The sequence below is a fragment of the Toxotes jaculatrix genome, chromosome 20, assembly GCF_017976425.1.
Source record: "Toxotes jaculatrix isolate fToxJac2 chromosome 20, fToxJac2.pri, whole genome shotgun sequence".
Lineage (NCBI taxonomy): Eukaryota > Metazoa > Chordata > Actinopteri > Toxotidae > Toxotes > Toxotes jaculatrix.
The window spans coordinates 3,975,929-3,993,734 of record NC_054413.1 but is presented as its reverse complement, the minus strand read 5'-3'; the positions used below and the strand labels follow the sequence as shown (position 1 = coordinate 3,993,734).

The 17,806-nt window shown below is 40.8% G+C and overlaps 3 protein-coding genes across 4 annotated transcripts; 1 reads left to right on the top strand and 2 right to left on the bottom strand.

Annotated features, from left to right (window-relative positions):
- Positions 1-1,233: 1,233 nt before the first annotated feature.
- LOC121200801 (patched domain-containing protein 3-like) lies at positions 1,234-4,738 on the bottom strand. Its single transcript, XM_041066305.1, has 4 exons — positions 4,016-4,738; positions 3,683-3,804; positions 2,918-3,063; positions 1,234-2,813 (listed from the first exon to the last, which is right to left on the bottom strand). The coding sequence occupies exons 1-4, from the start codon at positions 4,733-4,735 to the stop codon at positions 1,234-1,236; spliced, it is 2,568 nt and encodes an 855-aa protein (XP_040922239.1). The 5' UTR covers positions 4,736-4,738.
- Positions 4,739-11,099: 6,361 nt separating this feature from the next.
- Positions 11,100-14,463, bottom strand: LOC121200570 (threonine synthase-like 1). 2 transcript variants are annotated; one of them, XM_041065949.1, is made up of 2 exons: positions 12,744-14,463; positions 11,100-12,041 (listed from the first exon to the last, which is right to left on the bottom strand). In XM_041065949.1, exons 1-2 carry the CDS (start codon positions 14,115-14,117, stop codon positions 11,238-11,240), a joined length of 2,178 nt encoding a protein of 725 aa, XP_040921883.1. In that variant the 5' UTR covers positions 14,118-14,463; the 3' UTR covers positions 11,100-11,237. The 2 variants fall into 2 exon arrangements, with proteins under 2 accessions (XP_040921883.1, XP_040921885.1); XM_041065951.1 differs by having other exon boundaries at positions 12,948-14,463.
- A 604-nt stretch (positions 14,464-15,067) lies between these two features.
- Positions 15,068-16,763, top strand: enkur (enkurin, TRPC channel interacting protein). The gene is made up of 5 exons (XM_041065802.1): positions 15,068-15,187; positions 15,389-15,575; positions 15,682-15,861; positions 16,107-16,253; positions 16,590-16,763. Exons 1-5 carry the CDS (start codon positions 15,108-15,110, stop codon positions 16,761-16,763), a joined length of 768 nt encoding a protein of 255 aa, XP_040921736.1. The 5' UTR covers positions 15,068-15,107.
- The last annotated feature ends 1,043 nt before the right edge of the window (positions 16,764-17,806 follow it).

The following is a 17,806-nucleotide window of genomic DNA, read 5'->3' as shown; positions in this document are numbered from 1 at the left end:
TTGCTTCCGAGGCTGCTTGCTTGTCCAATATTGAAATCTTGATATGTGCAAACAAACAGCCTGAGACGGGGAACCCAACAGTTGCTGTACTTGCACCACTGTAAAGAAAGTAATTGGGAAAACTTTCACTTTGACACTGCCCTTCTGTCCGTGTCTGTCTGATGGCTTTCTTGAGCCAGATTGTTTGTGGTGCTGACAGAGTGGGCTGCATTTTCCCACTGTGAACAAAAGTGGCTGCTTTTAATTTTGGCCTGAAAAATAGTAGAACAAATTACTGTGGACTTCCAACTATGATCCATTTATTCCCTGTATTTCCGTCAAGAATAAATGAAATAAAAATGTGATGATCGGTCCCGCTGAAATGATTCAGAGAACGGAAATTAAACCTGTGTGAAATTCTAAATAATCAACCAGGATGAGGATGATGATGAAGGTGGACATAGCACCTTCTTTTGAGGTGTGAACCATCTGCATGAACACTGAGATCTTAATGTTAATATGCTGCCAGTTGGAGACTATGATGAATATGTAATCATGACCAGTTGCCGAAATTGAGAAACTATGGTGCATCATCTTAATTACATGCAGTTTGAAAAAAACCCAAAGGGACTAGATTTATTTCTTATTTACTGTCCCATGACACATGTTTGAAAAGGTTTTGATTAGTGTCCTCATGGTTCTCAACCCAGTCTACTTTAAATTCAGGCACTAATCGCAGCTACATATTATCTATTATCTGGACAAAATATTTGACACAAACACAAAGTGGTCACACAATTCAGTGTAAAACAGAAGACTTTATTGTTGTGTATAAAATTGTAAAAGTGTAAATAGCTTGTGTGACATAATCTGCAATTTTAACTGTGATTAAAGTGCACAGCATCAAATACAAAAATAGCTTTTTACAAAATCACTGGAAATTCTCATCTGTCAGGCTCATTGATTAAGAAGACACCAGAATGAATGTAAAAATGAATAACTTAATATACAATACACGCTCATGTAAAAAATAATGTACCATAAATATTTTGACTAAAGGCATCATTTAATTTGAGAGGTTCTTTGGTATTTGTAGGATTGGATAAATTCAGAGTTTTAAAATTCAGAACTGAATTATTTGTAGTGACTTCTCAATCGCCTTCAAAGAATGCACTTTATTATGGGATTTTCAAGTAACTTTACCCACCTAAAATATCTAACCACTAAAACACAGTTAACATTTTTGAAAAGTGTTTAAAAATGTGTTTGTTTGCTGATCTTCAAACTTCTGTCTTTGCTGTCATCTTTTTCTGAACTGCATGTAAATGATGTCAGAAATACTGGGATGAAAACAAGGCCATGAACCATCCCAATAAACATGACAAGAAAGAAGATCTTAAAAAATGTTCTGAATGTGTAAAAACTAGACGTAGCCAACACTGACACCCCTAAAATGGTGGACAAGGCACCTTGAAGTATGGGATAGCCTAGATTGGACAGAGCATCCACAGCCTTGTCATCAGGACACGGTTTCTTACTGGAGACGAAGGCGTAGGCCACGTGAGCTGAGAAATCGACAGTGAAGCCGATACAGACGGTAAAAATGATCATGGATATGGAATCGAGACTGACATCCCAGAGCGCCATAAAACCAGTCACCCCCGCAGTCACTGAACCAATCGAACAAGTCACCCATAATGAGCAGACGGGGTTAGGAATCAGCAGCAGAGAGATAACCAACATCACAGCTGTAATCACGCCAACGTTTTTAATCGTGCTACTCACTACTACACCGTACTGGTCGAAGAAGATGAATTCTTGGTTATAAACTAATAATTTTGCCACACGGCATCTGCCTGCGGTGATTTTAAGCTCATTGAGCATTTCAATTTCCATGCTGGCATTGGCAATATCAACAGTCTGAATGAAGAAGCGGGATGCATGGATGGCATGGCCAGTGAGATTCACATCTTGCTTTAAAAAAGGAAATAAATCAAAAAAGTGAGATAGATTTTTCAGAAAAACATCTTTATCATCGAGGTTTAAATGCCTTTCTTGTCCATATGACAAATAAGAGTCCAGCCAGGATGTGTAGATATCCTCATCTACAAACTGCAGCCGTCTGAATTCCTCTATACATCCCTGAAGTTGGTACCTCTTGGTCTTATCCCAGTATGGAAATTCCTCACTTACAATAACCATCACAGATGGACCGTAATCATAAAAATGCTGCCTATCCTTTCTATTGTATCTTGTAACGTGGGACTTATCAGCTGCCAGATCATAAAGCTCAATCCCCTGTTGTACTTGGAAACATCCAAGAATACTAGTGGCTAAATATACCAAATAAAGGAAGATTACAGCTCCTTTGACCCAGGGCTTGATCAAAAATGGGCCGTAGTAATCCTTGAAGAAATTACTTGCTGGTTGTTTTTTTTCTGCTCCAGTGTTCTTATCATAGTCGCCTCCCACACAGCAGATGTTATACACCTCAGAACGATGATTGGGATTGTCTGATGATATTTTCATGCAGGTCAGCCAGTGCCTGTTGCTGGATTCTCGCCTACCATTTAGAGCCAGGAAGGCTCCAAAGAAGGTGATTGTGTAGATGTAACAAAATATGATGGAGGTGCTGGTGTAAATGCAGAACGACTGCACTGATGGGAAGTCAGACTTGACGCCTATGGAGAATTTGAGGACATCAGTCAAAGCGGTGATGGTGATGGACATGATAGCCTCTTTGTAAGTGTGAGCCATCCGCTTCGGCACCGGGTCTTTCACGTTGGTGTGCTGCCAGTCGGACACCATGATGAACATGTTGTTGAGACCAATGCCTGGAAGAATCATGTTAATGGTATGAAAATTACATGATGGATGTTGCACTCCAAACTAAATTCTAAAACTACAGTATGAAACAAAAAAGGCTGGTCTTCCTCACCAAGTATTAGGAAAGGAGAGTTTGCGACTGTAATAACAAATGGCACTCCGATGTAAAGCAACAAGCCCAAGGAGGAAAGAACAGCCAGCCCAGAGGAGAGGACGCCAAAGACAGCCACCCACACCTTGTTCCTCACATTGTCCAGTCTGTCAAGGAGGTAAAGATAGGATGGTGTTCATAAACACTGCTGTAGTATGTAAATACATGTGCACAATAAAGGTAACAGAATGCAATAAGCATGGACCTTTTTTTTCCCAAAGTTTCAACTGAAAATTATCTTGCTCAGTTTTGCAAATTTCAGTAAAAAGGATCAGATGTTAATGAATGTTTACCACAGGTGTTAAAATGTGCAAATCTATGCTCAGAAATATTTGAAACTTAACTGAACTTAATGCAATGTTACACTTTCTGTTGATGCACACTCATAAGTCACTACAGAAGAGTGAGAAGTTTAACTTTTGCTCTGTAACTTCCCATTTAAAGCCACACGATTACAGACATACTGTATTTGAAATACCTACTCTGAACTGCACCTTAGAGAAACTCAAAATAAACTAAAACCTCTAAATCTACATTGACATAAAACAAAAATGAGTTTTAAATAAAGATTAACCAATTCTGAAATTGTTTTGATCACTGCACGTAACCTGCATGTGGCTTTCCTGTCATTTCAGTCACATTGATAAACAACAGCTCTCTGTGTCCCTGACTTGGCCTGCAGTCAGGAAATCACTCACTGTGTGACAGTCACTGATCACTTCTTACCTCAGGCAGGATATCACCGAGAAGGTGATAGCACAGGCATAAGTGATGAGGAATAGAGGGAAGCCATCTGTGGTGTGACTGTCAATCTCTTCCTGCCTGGATTTGGAGGTGCAGTAAGTTACCTAGAATAGAGCACAGGAGAAAGAAGCCAACAGGAGCATTTGAGTCAGAAAACTGTGTTTACACATGGATGTCATGACCGCAGTAAAACCATGGTGACAGCTTGGATTTCGGTCATATGACCCCAGGAGAATGTTTCATCTTTAAAGAAAGACCAGATAAAGAGAACCTGTCTGAGAAAATACAGTATATTAGAAGCAGTGTGATACATACGTCAGTGTGTTTGCTGTCTGTCTCATCCAACAAGAGTTCTTTAAATCCTCTCAGCCATAATTTGGAGGCTTCAGCCATGCTTTCTTGACTCTCTAAGTAGTAGAAGAGTTTTACAGCCTGAGCACTCACGACTGAGCCGTTGACATCTGTGATAACCCCACCCAGAACAGGACCCAGAAAGACTGAACTGGATCTGTATGTGTGTACAGGGTAGGTGATGCTGGTTTGGTCAGTTTCATTGGAGCTGACAATTTTCAGGATGGTATTAGAGACACATTCTCCATTGGCTTTTGCACACAACTCATTGAATCCCAGTGTCCCATTGTTCACAGTGATATTAAGAATCTTATTGTTGAGTCTGATGATGTCCTCAAAGGCAGGGTTTGCTAGTACATTTGAACCGTTAGTTGACACAGCAATGAGGGATGCAAAGTTGCCCGCTTCGTACAGCCTGTCTTCTGAAAACATGGAGTCATTGTAGGGGAATTTTTCTCTGACAAAGGCTCTTGTTGCCTTTGAGGGTCCTTTCTTCGGTGTGAATTGCTGTTCAAGGTCATTGTCCTCCCTGTCTTTGAGAAAAATGAAGCCTCCGCCGAGTGCTGCTGAGAGGAAAATGGGAATTATGAAAAAATAAAAAGGACAGGAGCCTACAAGTGATCCGAGTTTTTCAAAAAGGCCAGACAGAGGCTTTGCAATGCAGTCTGTGCGTCTGCAGCCCATCTTCAGACATGCAGGACAGATAGTGCAGATGTGGAGGAATTGCATCCTTTTAAAGGCTGTGCAGATTGCATCACTCTCCACACCTATTTTTCGGGAAGGCCGGAAGGGGCAATTACAATGATCTCTTTTAAAGTCTCTTTAGCCAATATACAATGCATGTTAATTACCCTTATACCTGGAAAGAGGAAAAGTTTTTGGTGTTAAAGGTGATCTCATGCTTCTTAGTGGCTGTAAAATGATAAGACGGGAAAGATGTGGCCTTTAAACTTGAAGGAGACAATTCAAACTCAAACTCTTAAACAAAGAAGCAATACAAGATTTCCCAGAAAGAAAAAAGTGTCTTTGTTATAATTTACAGAAAATCACTGGCAAAGACGTCACATTTTATTCCTTTATGATACAAGGATTCCTAGGTGTGCTATAACTAAGTAACTATATAACTAAATAAGTGTGCAGTTTGTGATTTGATTGGTGTTGCTTATGAAAACAACAGACAGCTTTGCATCAGTACTGACATGAAAACAAGATAATAAAAATATTGAGAATCTTTATTGCATATTGTGCATGACATGTTGTGGGTTAAAGTTCAACCACTGTAAATTGCACTGTGTGCAATAGACAAACCGTTACTATGGGAAACCGAATGATTTTTATTCAAGTACACCACAATAAGCTGGAGATTCGTGGAACTGGGAATTATAGGGAATCTGCATTTAACTTTTTTTTTTTTTTTTACCATACCATGTATGAAGCCATCAAGTACATTCCAGCTTCTTGATTTAAAGTGAGTCATGTAAACATTAAAAATGAACCAAAATGGCATTTTTATCCAGCTCACTGAGCTAACATTAACTTAAATAGGCACAGCGACAGTGAGTATGGGGTCAAGGGGCTTCGTAAATGGTCAATTACAGGAATATCACGGGAATCCAGAAACAGTTGGCCCCCATGCATCAACCCTGCCCTCAACATGCACCATTTTAACCTTTAGTTCCACTATGTGTTTGGAGTGAGATTGTGAGAGGTTCACTTTTAAACCTTCAAGCCAGTCGGCCTTCCCTGGTAGTTAACCCCTGTCAGTCAGCTGTCAATCTGAGCCCTGTCGAGTCCTCTGAGACAAAGCTCATATCTCATTTCACACAGATCCATCTCGGGCTCATTGATTTGAGAAATGGATTCTCTTTCCTTCAGCACAGAGAGGAGAGGATCCTGGCAGACAGTTGCCAGAAGCCTGATGCAGGCATGAGTTAAATGTAATCTGTTTCAGGACCCCTCAGTTATTTTCTTCTCCTTGAATTGAATCATTGCTCTTTGTCTCTGAGCTTATCAAAGACTGTCAACAGCAGAGAGGTACAGATGCATAATGTTCTGCATCAAAATGTAAATCAACCTGTACTACAGTAACAATCCTCTCGCGGTCTTGTTGACACCTTCATTAGCTTTCCTTTTCTCTCCTCCTCTTCCTAACACTTAGTAGAGGTATGTTGGGGTGCAAATCAATGTCTTAGGTAATTAGCTGGGAAGCCTCGGGTGAACATGATGTTGAAATGTGTTGGCTGATTGTTGTGCACTTGCTTCAAGAAAGAAACCATTGATCATGGAGAAAAACACTTCACTATGCAATAACACTCTTGATAAGACAACAGTCTAAAAAAAGCCACTACACACAAACCTGCATACACAGACATACACACATACAGTTTTCACTGTGCTGTCAGATCAGATCAGATTACTTGTTTTGGTGTAGAAGAGCCCAGTTTCCTGCAGTTAAGCTCATCTCACAGTGAAAGGTCAGAAGGTCATAAACCCCATGAATAGGATGTTTTACAGCCAACTATGATTACATTTTTTTAGTAGTGCATAAGGTAATATTAGTATACCTCAATCTGACAAACCAAACTCAGTGCCCTTTGTGGTTTTATTAATGCCTGGCTCATGGGTTCTGCATTATGTTCGACCTTTTCACCTCATTTCAATGTAATAGGATATAGTAATAATAGAGACATCTTCAGTGTCAGTTTTGCCAGTTCCCCAACGTGCGACAGTCCCTGCTACAGCTAACCCCTCTGTGGCCTTGAGAGGGTGTAGTCAAGTGAGCTGAACCACAAAATGATCCCTTGTTGGCTTCCCACCTGAACTCTGCCAAGAGTGTTTGTCAAAGCATCCGGCCAAGGCAGAAGCTGCTGCCAGTAATTTAACTCAGGTCTTTGCAATGGTGGGCGAGTGTTCTACCTCTACTTCAGAACCAATATTTAGTGCCAGCAGTTTATGCCAACATTTTTAACATTTCTGAATGTGACTATTTTTTGTGCCAAGACGGGCAAGGAGTCTGTGTTCCCCCTGTGGGTTTTATTCTTGGTGGAAGAGGGTGGAAAAGCCTCCGAAACAGCATTTGGTTAAGCCATCAAGGACCAGTAAAATTATACTGAAATTAATTGAAATGACTTTCTTTAGGGATTATTGAAGCTGCATGATCCAATTGACTCAGTCAATGGGGACATTTAGAAAAGTCACACAAAACAAATTACTGTGCAGTTTTACAAATTTACAAATGCAATAAAACTTCAATACAAGTTTTACACAGTTTTATGTAACCACAATAAAGTAAGGAACTCAGTCATAACAGCAGAGGACAATATAGTTTTTATGTGTAAACAATTTACTCACCAGAATTTAGCATTTGGAGTTTTGTGATGGTACGTCTCTCCTCCTCCTGAGGGAAATAACTGGCTCTTTTGCAGCTAAATGCTCCGCTGTGCTCATCAGCTAGTCTCTAACTGCTGTTCAGTGCTGAGCAGGTAATGTAAAGTGCTTTTCTGCAGCTCCCTGCTGCTGCCAAAAAAGATGCAGTGAAAGCAGTGAGAAGGAAACAAAGCAGAAAAACTGTGAGTCGGACAGTGAAACAATTCCCTGGAACTAAATATAAAGCTCTGTAAAGCTAAGTGGGACCGTAGATTCTCTGTAGGTTCATCACTACGTGCAGCTCCTTTCACACTGACATTGTTTTCACATTCTCATTTGACAGATTGTTGTTAGAAGATTATTCATTGTAGCTGACTGACTGACTGACTGACTGGCTGATACTCCAACATTTAGTGAACCCAAATAAATGAAGTTAAATTTGGAATTCAAATGTCCCTGTTTCGAGTTTTCCTTTTTAAAGTGGAAGCCTGAAAAGGCCACATTTGTATACCACAGTTATTCTTTTGCCAAATGCATCAAAGTCTCAACAGATGAAGAAAGACAGAAAAGAAAAGGATCTGGAGTCAGTGTTCTGAACCTCAAATCAACCCAGTTCACCAGATCTTCTTTCCAAACTCCTCCAATGCGTTAATTTCCTCCTCTCTCCTTTCTATTTCCCTCTTCTGTGAAAGAGCAGTTTCCATTATGCCACAGGTTCACATTAAAGAGATGGGAACTGGCTGGTACCTGCAATTATCCTTGCTCACCCAGCCGTGGGCCACTAGATGCTGAGCAACAGCTGGCTCTCTCTCTCTCTCACCACTCACACACACACACACACACACACACACACACACACACACACACACACACACACACATATGCACCTGCACAATAACCTCCTCCCCTTTCAGACACTTATCCACCCATTCCTCACATTCACCTGCCAAGCAGCTTGATTAATAAGGCCAACGCTCACAGTGAAGCAAACCCCAGACACAGAAGGGGAGGAAGGGAGAGGAGGAAAGAACAAGCACAGAGTTGGTGCAAAGAAGCCTACAGTACATGACCATGTACTATGTAATATATTCATGCATTGCAAAAAAGTCATCAGTCATCCTGTCGGCATGGAGAAACGTGCACAGACAAATTAAAGCATCGTCAGAGGGGTGATTGTAAAATATTGCAGTGATTCAAAAAAGCAGCCCAAGTCGTAATTTATCTCGATGTCCCCCAGCACCTTTCTCTGTCTCTCTATCTGTTTGCCACAGGCCCAATAACACCAGAGCTCAGGTCTTTGATTCTGTCAAGAGCGATGGATCGCTCCAAACCATGGAGACTGCCTTCTCACTGTGGCTCCCTCATTTTCACACAAACGCTGACAGGTAAACCAGCCAAAGCCGAAGTTGGGTTACAGGGTGCACTCATCTCTCACACATACTTTTGGAAATTTCCTACCGTCTAGAAATTTGCATTCACACACAAATTGAAATTAGAAAGTATGGGAGACATTTTTTAATGGAGGGGCTTTACCACATTTTGCTGCTTACAGCTGTTTTAAACAACAATGTGCTTCCACATTTTCTTGTTTCGACTTGGCAGTGCCCCCATGCACAAAGTGAGGCGCGTAAACAAATGATTTTCCTAGTTTGATGTGGATGAAGTTGACAGGTCTTATCAACAAGTCCTCCAAATTAAACCAAACCGAGACATATTGACAACATATTGATGCTCATGGTTTTGCAATGAGATGTTAAACAATACCAAATGGGTGGAAGGTTCAGGTGCCCATGTTCCTCCTCATTTCTGGCAAAGGTACAGAGAGACAGTGATCCTGATCAGAGGGCATGCTAGCAAAGTGCTTTGTCAAATCTAGCCTTACTTTCCATCTATTTTCACAACTGCAGTCATAAGCAATCCTGGAGATCTATGAAACTTATCTTCCTCCCTCCTCTCCTTGTGGCTGCTGAGGCAGCACCTAGATTTAAATGACTCGACTGATAGCCACAGAGACAGAATTCATTTCTGGACTCTCCTGTTATGGATGGCGTGACGTCGAAGGGTGAAGAATAACCCTCAGAACCACTCCGGCCTTGTTCTGTATTACTGTGTGTGATGTTTGTTCTGACGGACGTCTGGCAAAAATGTGCTGAATGTATGGACGTCAGTGTCTTTGTCACCAAAGTTCTTATCATATTACCAATTTCCACACAGGAAGCATCACCAAATATACCAAGGTCACAAGCAGTATTTGACCATTCAGTCATCTGTAAAATGAATTTTCTTTTTGGAAAAATATACAGAAAAATTGACTTGACCTTCTAGTTATAACCCAGCATATACTGCAGGGTTTTGTATCAGTGCAAATGAGTGGAAAATAACACCACAGAAAGGCATCCGTCAATATATAACATCTATAGTATGAAACAGAATAAAACGGGAACATCTTCAAAAGATTTAGTTTCTCCCTCGAGCTGAAGGTTCATTTCTGTGCTTCTGCCTTGGAGAAGTAGAAGCAGAAGCACAGCATCCTTGCTGATAAAGTGAGGAGGAAACGAACTGAAATTCGAGCCACTTCTTCTGCACAATGTAAAACATTGACAGGCATTTCGTCATCATTTCATTCTGCTTCAGCTGTATTAAAGCTTTAGTACAGAATAGAGTGAAATTTATATTAATTACATTAGAGCCCAAAGGAATCGACAAAAAAAGACAAAATCGTAATGCTGCCATTCACGCTGAGATTTAGGGGAATAGTTTGACATTTAGGGTAGCTGTTTCTGACAGCTACATATTTAGCTTAAAGACTTGAGAGTGGTATCAAGCCTCTCATATAACTCACAGCAAGAAAGTGAACGAACATATTTCCTGAAATGTCAAACTGCTGATTTCATGCTGTTATTCTCTGGAGAACAAAATAAGACAGGAATTAACAAAGTCTTTTTTTAAAGGACTGGGAGGGTGATTCAAAAGGTTTCCTTCATGAAAAAAATAAACCCTTTCTTCCTTCAGTGAGGTAGTTAATGAGTCAGTAGACAACAGCAGGATTGTGTCACCTGCTCAAGCTTCACCTGGAAATTACTGGACTGTGAACCTCACAGAGATTGATTCATTAACCATATTTTAATGCCACAATGTGAGACACCCTGTACTGTACCAATCTATCAGACCCTCAGCTTTTTTAATAAGAAGTAAAACCATTGTCACATTATGACAAAAAAAGTTATCATTAAAAGTAATTTCCTAATCAATATCTATTACAGTTAGAATGAAGGAATGAAGGATACAGTGGAGTTAGAAAGATACTGAGGAGATTAACTGACACTGTCATAGTTCAATGCTAAAATATCCAATTTAACTTTAATAGTATCATTATCCCGCCGACTGCAGATATTGATTTTTAAATCACAATTTACAACCCTTATAGACCCTTATATAACACTGTTACTGAATGCTGGGACCAGTGTTCCCACACAGCAGTGGCCAAGTAGACATCTCCATCTAGTGGGCCAGGACTACAGATAATGATGTAAAGAAATGGTGTATAATCAATAGGCTTTAAATTGAGCCAGAAAAAAGTTTAGAGCTGTATTAGAGTGTAATAAAAGTGAATGTGTTCAGCCTCAGGCAGGATTTGGCCTTTTAAATTATGTCTTTAAAATCAATTTTATGACCATGCCTTTTTATATATTGTATTTATTTTTTCCATTGTATTTATTATTTTTCTCCTTAAGTTACAAAAACGCATGAACAATACATGATACATTCAGGACACATTAATGTTAATTTAAGGGGGAAATTAACAAAAGATAAAATAATTCTATATAACTTTTAAGAAGGAGTCCTGTATCATGTTCTCCACCTCTTCTACCAACACACTGTACTCTGCCTGACAAACAGTGTGTTGTTTCCTGCCACCTTCCTTCAGGCATTTCATCATGTCTCTGTGCATCTCTGGTCTGGATGCCGTCGATCCGAGCTTCTTCAGCTGCTCAACAGGATCCTCTGGAACATTCTGGATTTGTAAAGCTTTGAACACAGCAGGAGCAAATTTCCCGTAGTGAGCGGTGGAACAAAGCACCACGGGGCACGAACCATCCTGCAGCCTATCAGCCACAACTTTAGCCACAGCGGTATGTGTGTCCATGATGTACCCTGCTTGTGTGTGAACGCTGTGGATGGCGGCCAAGCAGTCGTCTTCAGAGCACCATCCAGCCAGCACTTCCTGCTGTATCCTGCCAAGAAGAGGCTCAGGAACCTGAAAGTGCTCCTGTCTGTCTAAGCGTGTGAACAGGTCCTTGACAAGACGGCTGTCTCCATCTGAGATGTGGTAGATAAACCTCTCGAGGTTGGAGGATTTCAGGATATCTATAGCCGGGGAGTGGGACAGCATCAGCGGCCGTCCCCGGAGATCATACTTGCCTGTAGTGATAAAGTCTGTGATGATACGGTTGTGGTTGGATGCACAGATGACTTTCCTTATCGGGATGCCCATTTGCTTGGCGTACACAGCTGACATGGCGTTGCCAAAGTTTCCAGTAGGGATGCAAACATCAATGGGCTCTCCAAACTTGATAACACCGTCTCTGCACAGATCCAGATAGGCTGAGGAATGGTAAACAACCTGCAAGAGCGGGAGAGGTAACAAAACTTTGTTATATAAAAGAGCTTGCTGCTGCCTGACAAAAACTTTACTCAAAGACATAACTTTTAAAGGGTAACTGCACAGGTACAAAATGTGCTTCATCTGTCAAATGAGAGAAAATGAACTGGAAGAATAAATCTGCATGTAACACCAGACCTAACTATATAGGACATATTTATTTTATCTGTCAGTGTCAAAACACAGCAGCTCTGAAACATAACAGATGATACAAGCAAATGGTGTGTCTGATAACACTGTAACTAACACATTTCAAAAAAATTCCTCTGTCTCCTCGACACAGTGTCAGCGTTTAGGTTAATTATTTTGATGCTGCCAAATGAAAACCTGACAAAAAAAAAAAAGCACTCACTCAGTTGATGTGATTGAGGTAACTATAGGATAGTGAATCTTCTCATTCGCTTGTCATTTGGTCCATTATTATGACCTAAAACCTTTCTAACAAACTGAGTGAATCTGCCTTATTAAGTTGTGCTTGAGCCAAAAAGAAAGAAAAAACATCTTCCCTGAAACAAAGAAAGCTGATAACAACATAAATGGAATTGTTTCACCTTTCGCCTTAGTATTTTTTTACATAGGTTTTGAAGGTTTAATACAGCATAGAAAAATAATTAGTCAGAATGAAATAACTGACAGAAATTTAATCAACAAGAAATTTACCACCTGTGGCAACAGTCGCGCCCAGTTGATGGAGTTGGCAGTGCTGAGGACTGTGCCGTACTCCACAGCGAGATGCCCTGTCAGCCCAGACTCTCCAAACATCCGCTTGATGGCTCTCTGACAGAAGTCAAAGTCTGACAAGACACTGACAGCCCTGGCGTTGCCCTCCCTGTGGCTCATCATCTGGAGCTTCTGAATCTCACTCACCCCTTCCTCTGGGAAAAACACCAGCACGCCGGTCCTGTGTCTATCAGTCCCGCTGAGCCTGCTGAAGCCACTGAGCACTGCGCTTCCAGTGTCTCCAGACGTGGCTACCAGAATGAGGTAGTTGCACATTGATGGGAGGCAGTAGGCGAAGAGCTGGGGCATCAATTGTAAGGCGAGGTCTTTAAATGAGGCAGTGGGGCCATGAAAAAGCTCCTGAACATACTGATTGTGGTTAAGATGCTTTACAGGTGCAACTGCCTCACTTGAAAAGTTTGACCCATACGCCTTCAACACCATTGTCCTGAGATCCAAAGCACTGACATCTAATGGGTGTATGCACTTTTCAAGTATAACTAACGCTCGTTCTGGGTATGACATGTCAGCTAATCTCAACCATTCGCGAGCATCAATCTTTGGGAAGCCATTTTTGGGAACATAGAGGCCTCCATCTGTGGCCAGACCCTCTACAACCACATCGCTGAAGTATGTATTCTGTTTGGATGTTCCCGTGCTGTCACACCTGGTTGACACGTAGGTTTCTGCTGCATGCTTTTGATATCTCTCCACAGCCTTCAATACCTTCTCTGCTACTTCCTCCACTGTGTCTCCTGTTCCACACAAAACACGCACATCAAGCCATTTCTCATAGAACTGCTTCCTGTAATGCAGAATGTCCCTCATGGATACCCCTGCCTCCTGGCCAACTATCCTGTTCACCTTCATCCGGGTGAGTCTCCTTATGATATCCTCACTGTCCACATCCAGGTAGATGACCAGCCCAGTCTGTCTGACGTGCTGCATCGCCTCCGCGTGAAGAGGGTTAGAGCCTGTCAGGGAAACAACACACCCAGAGGCAGAGAAGTTACACAAAGCTTGGCCTTCCTCCTCAAGGAAACGAGCTCCACCGACTGATGCAAGCTTGGCAGCCACAGGCATCTTCCATGTTGTCTCCAAGACATCGTCATCAACATCAATGACAGGCAGTCCCAGTCTGTGGGCCACTGTCCTCCCCACTGTGGTCTTCCCTGCTCCAGGAGGACCCATGAGCAGGATGTTCTTGTCCCCCAGAGGGCTGGTCCTGGAGGAAATCCATGATTTTGATGTTGAAAAGGGACTCCAGGAACACCTGGCAGCCCTCAGTGCAAGCTGACTTGCAATTAATAAACCCATTGAGGGGTCAAATGGCGCAGCAGATTCTTGTCTACAGAAGAAAAAAAAGTTAAAGAGGACCTTTAAATTGCAGATATACTTTAAACAAATCTGCAATATTGCATTATTTAGACTAGCTACCTCGTGTTCTGATACAGCGTCTACAGTTGCTGCAATAACTCACGTGTTTTGCAGACAGGACAGTAGGACAAGTGGCCTGTCATCATAAGTGATAGTTTAAATGAGCAAGACAGTCACGCAATATGGTGGTACTCCGTACTTCAAACTATTCTGAAAGTTTTATTAGAGTCTGTGGTATCTATAAGGTTTATTTTAACCGATAAAACACTACCCTGTACCACGTACTCGAAAGTATGATCACTCTGCAGTCGCCACAAACAACTACGGTCAGCCTGAAGGGACAAAATGGATGTTTCGTTCTCGTTGCTTTCGTGAGACGCATGGTGGGGAGTCAAAGCAAAAGCAGTTTTCGCTGCAAAAATGAATAAACACGTCTTTTTAATGTTTATTAACTATACATCAAATTCTTTAAATTTAACTGTATAAAGAAAACACATTTTTCCCATCGCGAAACCTGCCACTGCACTGACCCTATGCTGCATTCAAGTGCACGTTAGAACCTCGTAATTCAGTGTTCCAAACTTCAAAGTACGACTTGACGCACATTAAAATGGAAATAACGTTTAGGCGATGTTTGTCTGATAATTCTAAAATGGAGGCAATACTTTTAATCAATAACAAAATATATCAGGTGACACAAACGTTTTTGGTAGCACATGAGCATTTCTAGCACAAATTTAGTACTTTACAAGTGCACTGTAATGCATCATTAGCTCCGGAAAGTTGCTTAGCAACTAGCAGACAGCGTGTTGTCAAACAATTCACACTGACGAAAGAATATCTAGCTAATGTTAGCTGAACTCTATTAACAGCGAATCTAAGGTGTGTTTTTTAAAAATTGAATCCTTCGCGGGCTGGAAGTCAGTCAGCATGTCTGAAGTTGTGCATCCACCAGAAAGCGTCTACAACCTTATACCAAGGGATGAGGTTCATACTCAAAAACCGCCGAGGTACGTTTAGCTCTGAAGTTTGATATAGTTAAGAAACAGAAACTAGTTGACTGGGCCATAACCTAAACAGATTTAAGAAGATGTCAGTTGGTATGTGGTAAGAGGTAAAGAGAGCTTAATATTGTTTTCTGTTTAATTTTATTTATGACTATCACAAATGATTTAGAAATAAATGATCATTCTCCTCTTCTGCCTCTAAAGGTATATATCCAAGTTTAGACCGACAGTTATTCTTGAGAAAAAGTTAGCCAAGGATGCAATGAGAACGATGGGACCAGCAAAAGTAGAGGTGCCCTCCCCAGAGAAATACCTCAAGAAGCATTCAAAAGAACCTAAACTGCTGGAAAGTGAGTATTTCTATAGACAATATGGCCAACGCATTAGAGCAGTGGTTGTTTTTTTTGTTGTTGTTTTTTGTTTTATCTTCATATTTAAATGTTTTCTCTTCAGAAACACAGTCCTCGAAAGGGATTCGTTACATCTGCACTGAGAAGAAACCGGCTGTTCCTGCACGGACAGACAACCCACCTATGGGCATTCATACCAAGAGAGACTTTATAAAGACAACTGCAATGGTTCCAATGAAGCCACAGCCGACCTCTGTCGACACCAACAAGGGACACAAGCAGCGCCTTGAAACTTCAGGACTTGTCCCCAAGTACATCAAAAAAAAGGTATTTTCCTACAATACAACACACAAGAAAAGTTTGAGAAACACATTTTAAACACAACTTTGGTTTGAACAGTCAGATAAGTTAAAAAAAAACTCACAGCCTTGAATGCCAGAAACAGATAATAGTACATACAAAAACTTAGAATAAATTCATTCCATGAAATGATTCATCTTTGTGGCCTGATTTCATATTACATAGGCACCACTGTGAACATATAATTGAAAGTTGCCAGTTTCTGTACGTAGGATTATGGAGAAGTACCTGAGTATCTTCTGCAGCGCAACGAAGAAGAGCGGAGAGCTCAGGAGGAGTACAACAACTTTGTGAAAGAACAGAAGGAGCAGGCAGCCATGAAACACCTGTCTGACGAGGAACGACAAGCTGTCCTGGAGGTACTCAGGCACATGGCTGCACAGTGGCAGCTCATTCCCCAAAACAGCAGGGGAACATACAGATGTCTGGAACAACAGGGGGTGCACAGGAAATGACTGATGATTTCTTGATGATCTTTGAAGTTTTTATGAAAATACCTATTGACCCCCAATACGTCAGGAAAAACAGCTGATCATTATTTGTACATATTTAAAAAGAGGCTTATAGAATATGTGCAGCAAAATGAGACATCTTAAATTACCTCTGATGTCTGCATTTGAATTCTTATAAATGCATTTATCAAAATGGTTTTATTGTGACACTGACTGGCTTCCTTCTCTGGGTCCGCTATCCAGGGCCTGAAGAAGAACTGGGATAAGCTGCATCATGAGTACCAGGGCCTCTCTCTTGTCACCGACACCAAGTCAAAGAAAGCCCACAAGGAGCGGCTTGAAGTGGCGATGAATCAGCTGGAGAACGACATAAGCTTCTTTGAGAGGTTCAAAACCATCTACATACCCAATAACTAGGACATAAAAAACTCTTGGATTTGATCAGATTCATTATATTGTATTTCTTCCTTTCCTTCTTAGTTTAGATGGGCTTGAGAAAAATAAAATTATGAATATTCTTGCAAGTTTTCTTATGAATTATTGAACCTAAACTAAAAGTCTAAATCAGAGATAGTAAGAAGAAATGTTTGAATTTATAGTGATGGGTGAAATAATGCAGAGTTTCTAAAGTCCTAGAGAATTTTCTTGTGGATCATGTAAATCCAAACCAGATGTAATTGTTTTTTTGCCAGTTGCTTAGAAATCTCACTGTGGACCCTTTCCTTTCTTGTAGGTTTTCAAAATAGCACACTTTCTCAAAAAAATTCATAATTTTCAAGGAAAATCAGTAATTTACTTTTAGGAAATATTAAAATGTGAGCATCACATAATAACGAAATGCTATTCTTTCCGTCTTGTGACCTGCTTTCCTGCCTTACAAATGTATTGTGTTACAGAACTTCTTTATAAAAAGTAAAGGCTTGAAAGAGAATCCTTTAAAATCGCTTTCTTTCTGACTGAGTAGAAGTTGCAGCATAGAAACTGAACCAAACATTTGTTAATTTGTTTCACTCTCCCTCAGTGGCTTGTGATGCAGCCACATGCCAGCATAGCATCACATGAAGCTGATTATCCCTGTAATTCTCCGCGACTAAAACAACGCTGTCCTTTTACGCAAATGACTTGATCGTGATCCCACAGGCCATGTGGCTGGCCAGGACTTCTCTGGACATCTTTTAAATTTCTTTTGGTCCTCTGTTGTTTTGTGAATTGTCGCTGAAAAGAAGGCAACAAAACGGTAAGAAATTCTTTTGGGATAACACAAGTTCACATGTAGACAGAGATTTTAATGAATAAATGGTTTTTCCAAGTTATAGAACATACTTTACCCAGATGAATATCCAACCTAAAGCTAATTCTCTTTTTGTCTGGTCCCTTTTCGAGTTCTGTGCCCTCTCAGAGGAAGATGGAAAAGCCTCCTTATTAGGTCCACTTCATGTACCATAATTTTTTCATGTATG

Coding starts and splice junctions, on each gene's coding strand:
- LOC121200801 (XM_041066305.1), bottom strand. CDS start 4,735: ATGGGCTGCAGACGCACAGACTGCATTGCAAAGCCTCTGTCTGGCCTT. Junction 3,805..4,015: donor CAGACAGCAAACACACTGAC/GTATGTATCACA, acceptor GCTCTATTCTAG/GTAACTTACTGCACCTCCAA. Junction 3,064..3,682: donor TCGGTGATATCCTGCCTGAG/GTAAGAAGTGAT, acceptor CCTCCTTGACAG/ACTGGACAATGTGAGGAACA.
- LOC121200570 (XM_041065949.1), bottom strand. CDS start 14,117: ATGGGTTTATTAATTGCAAGTCAGCTTGCACTGAGGGCTGCCAGGTGT. Junction 12,042..12,743: donor GGGCGCGACTGTTGCCACAG/GTGGTAAATTTC, acceptor CCGCTCTTGCAG/GTTGTTTACCATTCCTCAGC.
- enkur (XM_041065802.1), top strand. CDS start 15,108: ATGTCTGAAGTTGTGCATCCACCAGAAAGCGTCTACAACCTTATACCA. Junction 15,862..16,106: donor CCAAGTACATCAAAAAAAAG/GTATTTTCCTAC, acceptor TTCTGTACGTAG/GATTATGGAGAAGTACCTGA. Junction 16,254..16,589: donor AACGACAAGCTGTCCTGGAG/GTACTCAGGCAC, acceptor TCCGCTATCCAG/GGCCTGAAGAAGAACTGGGA.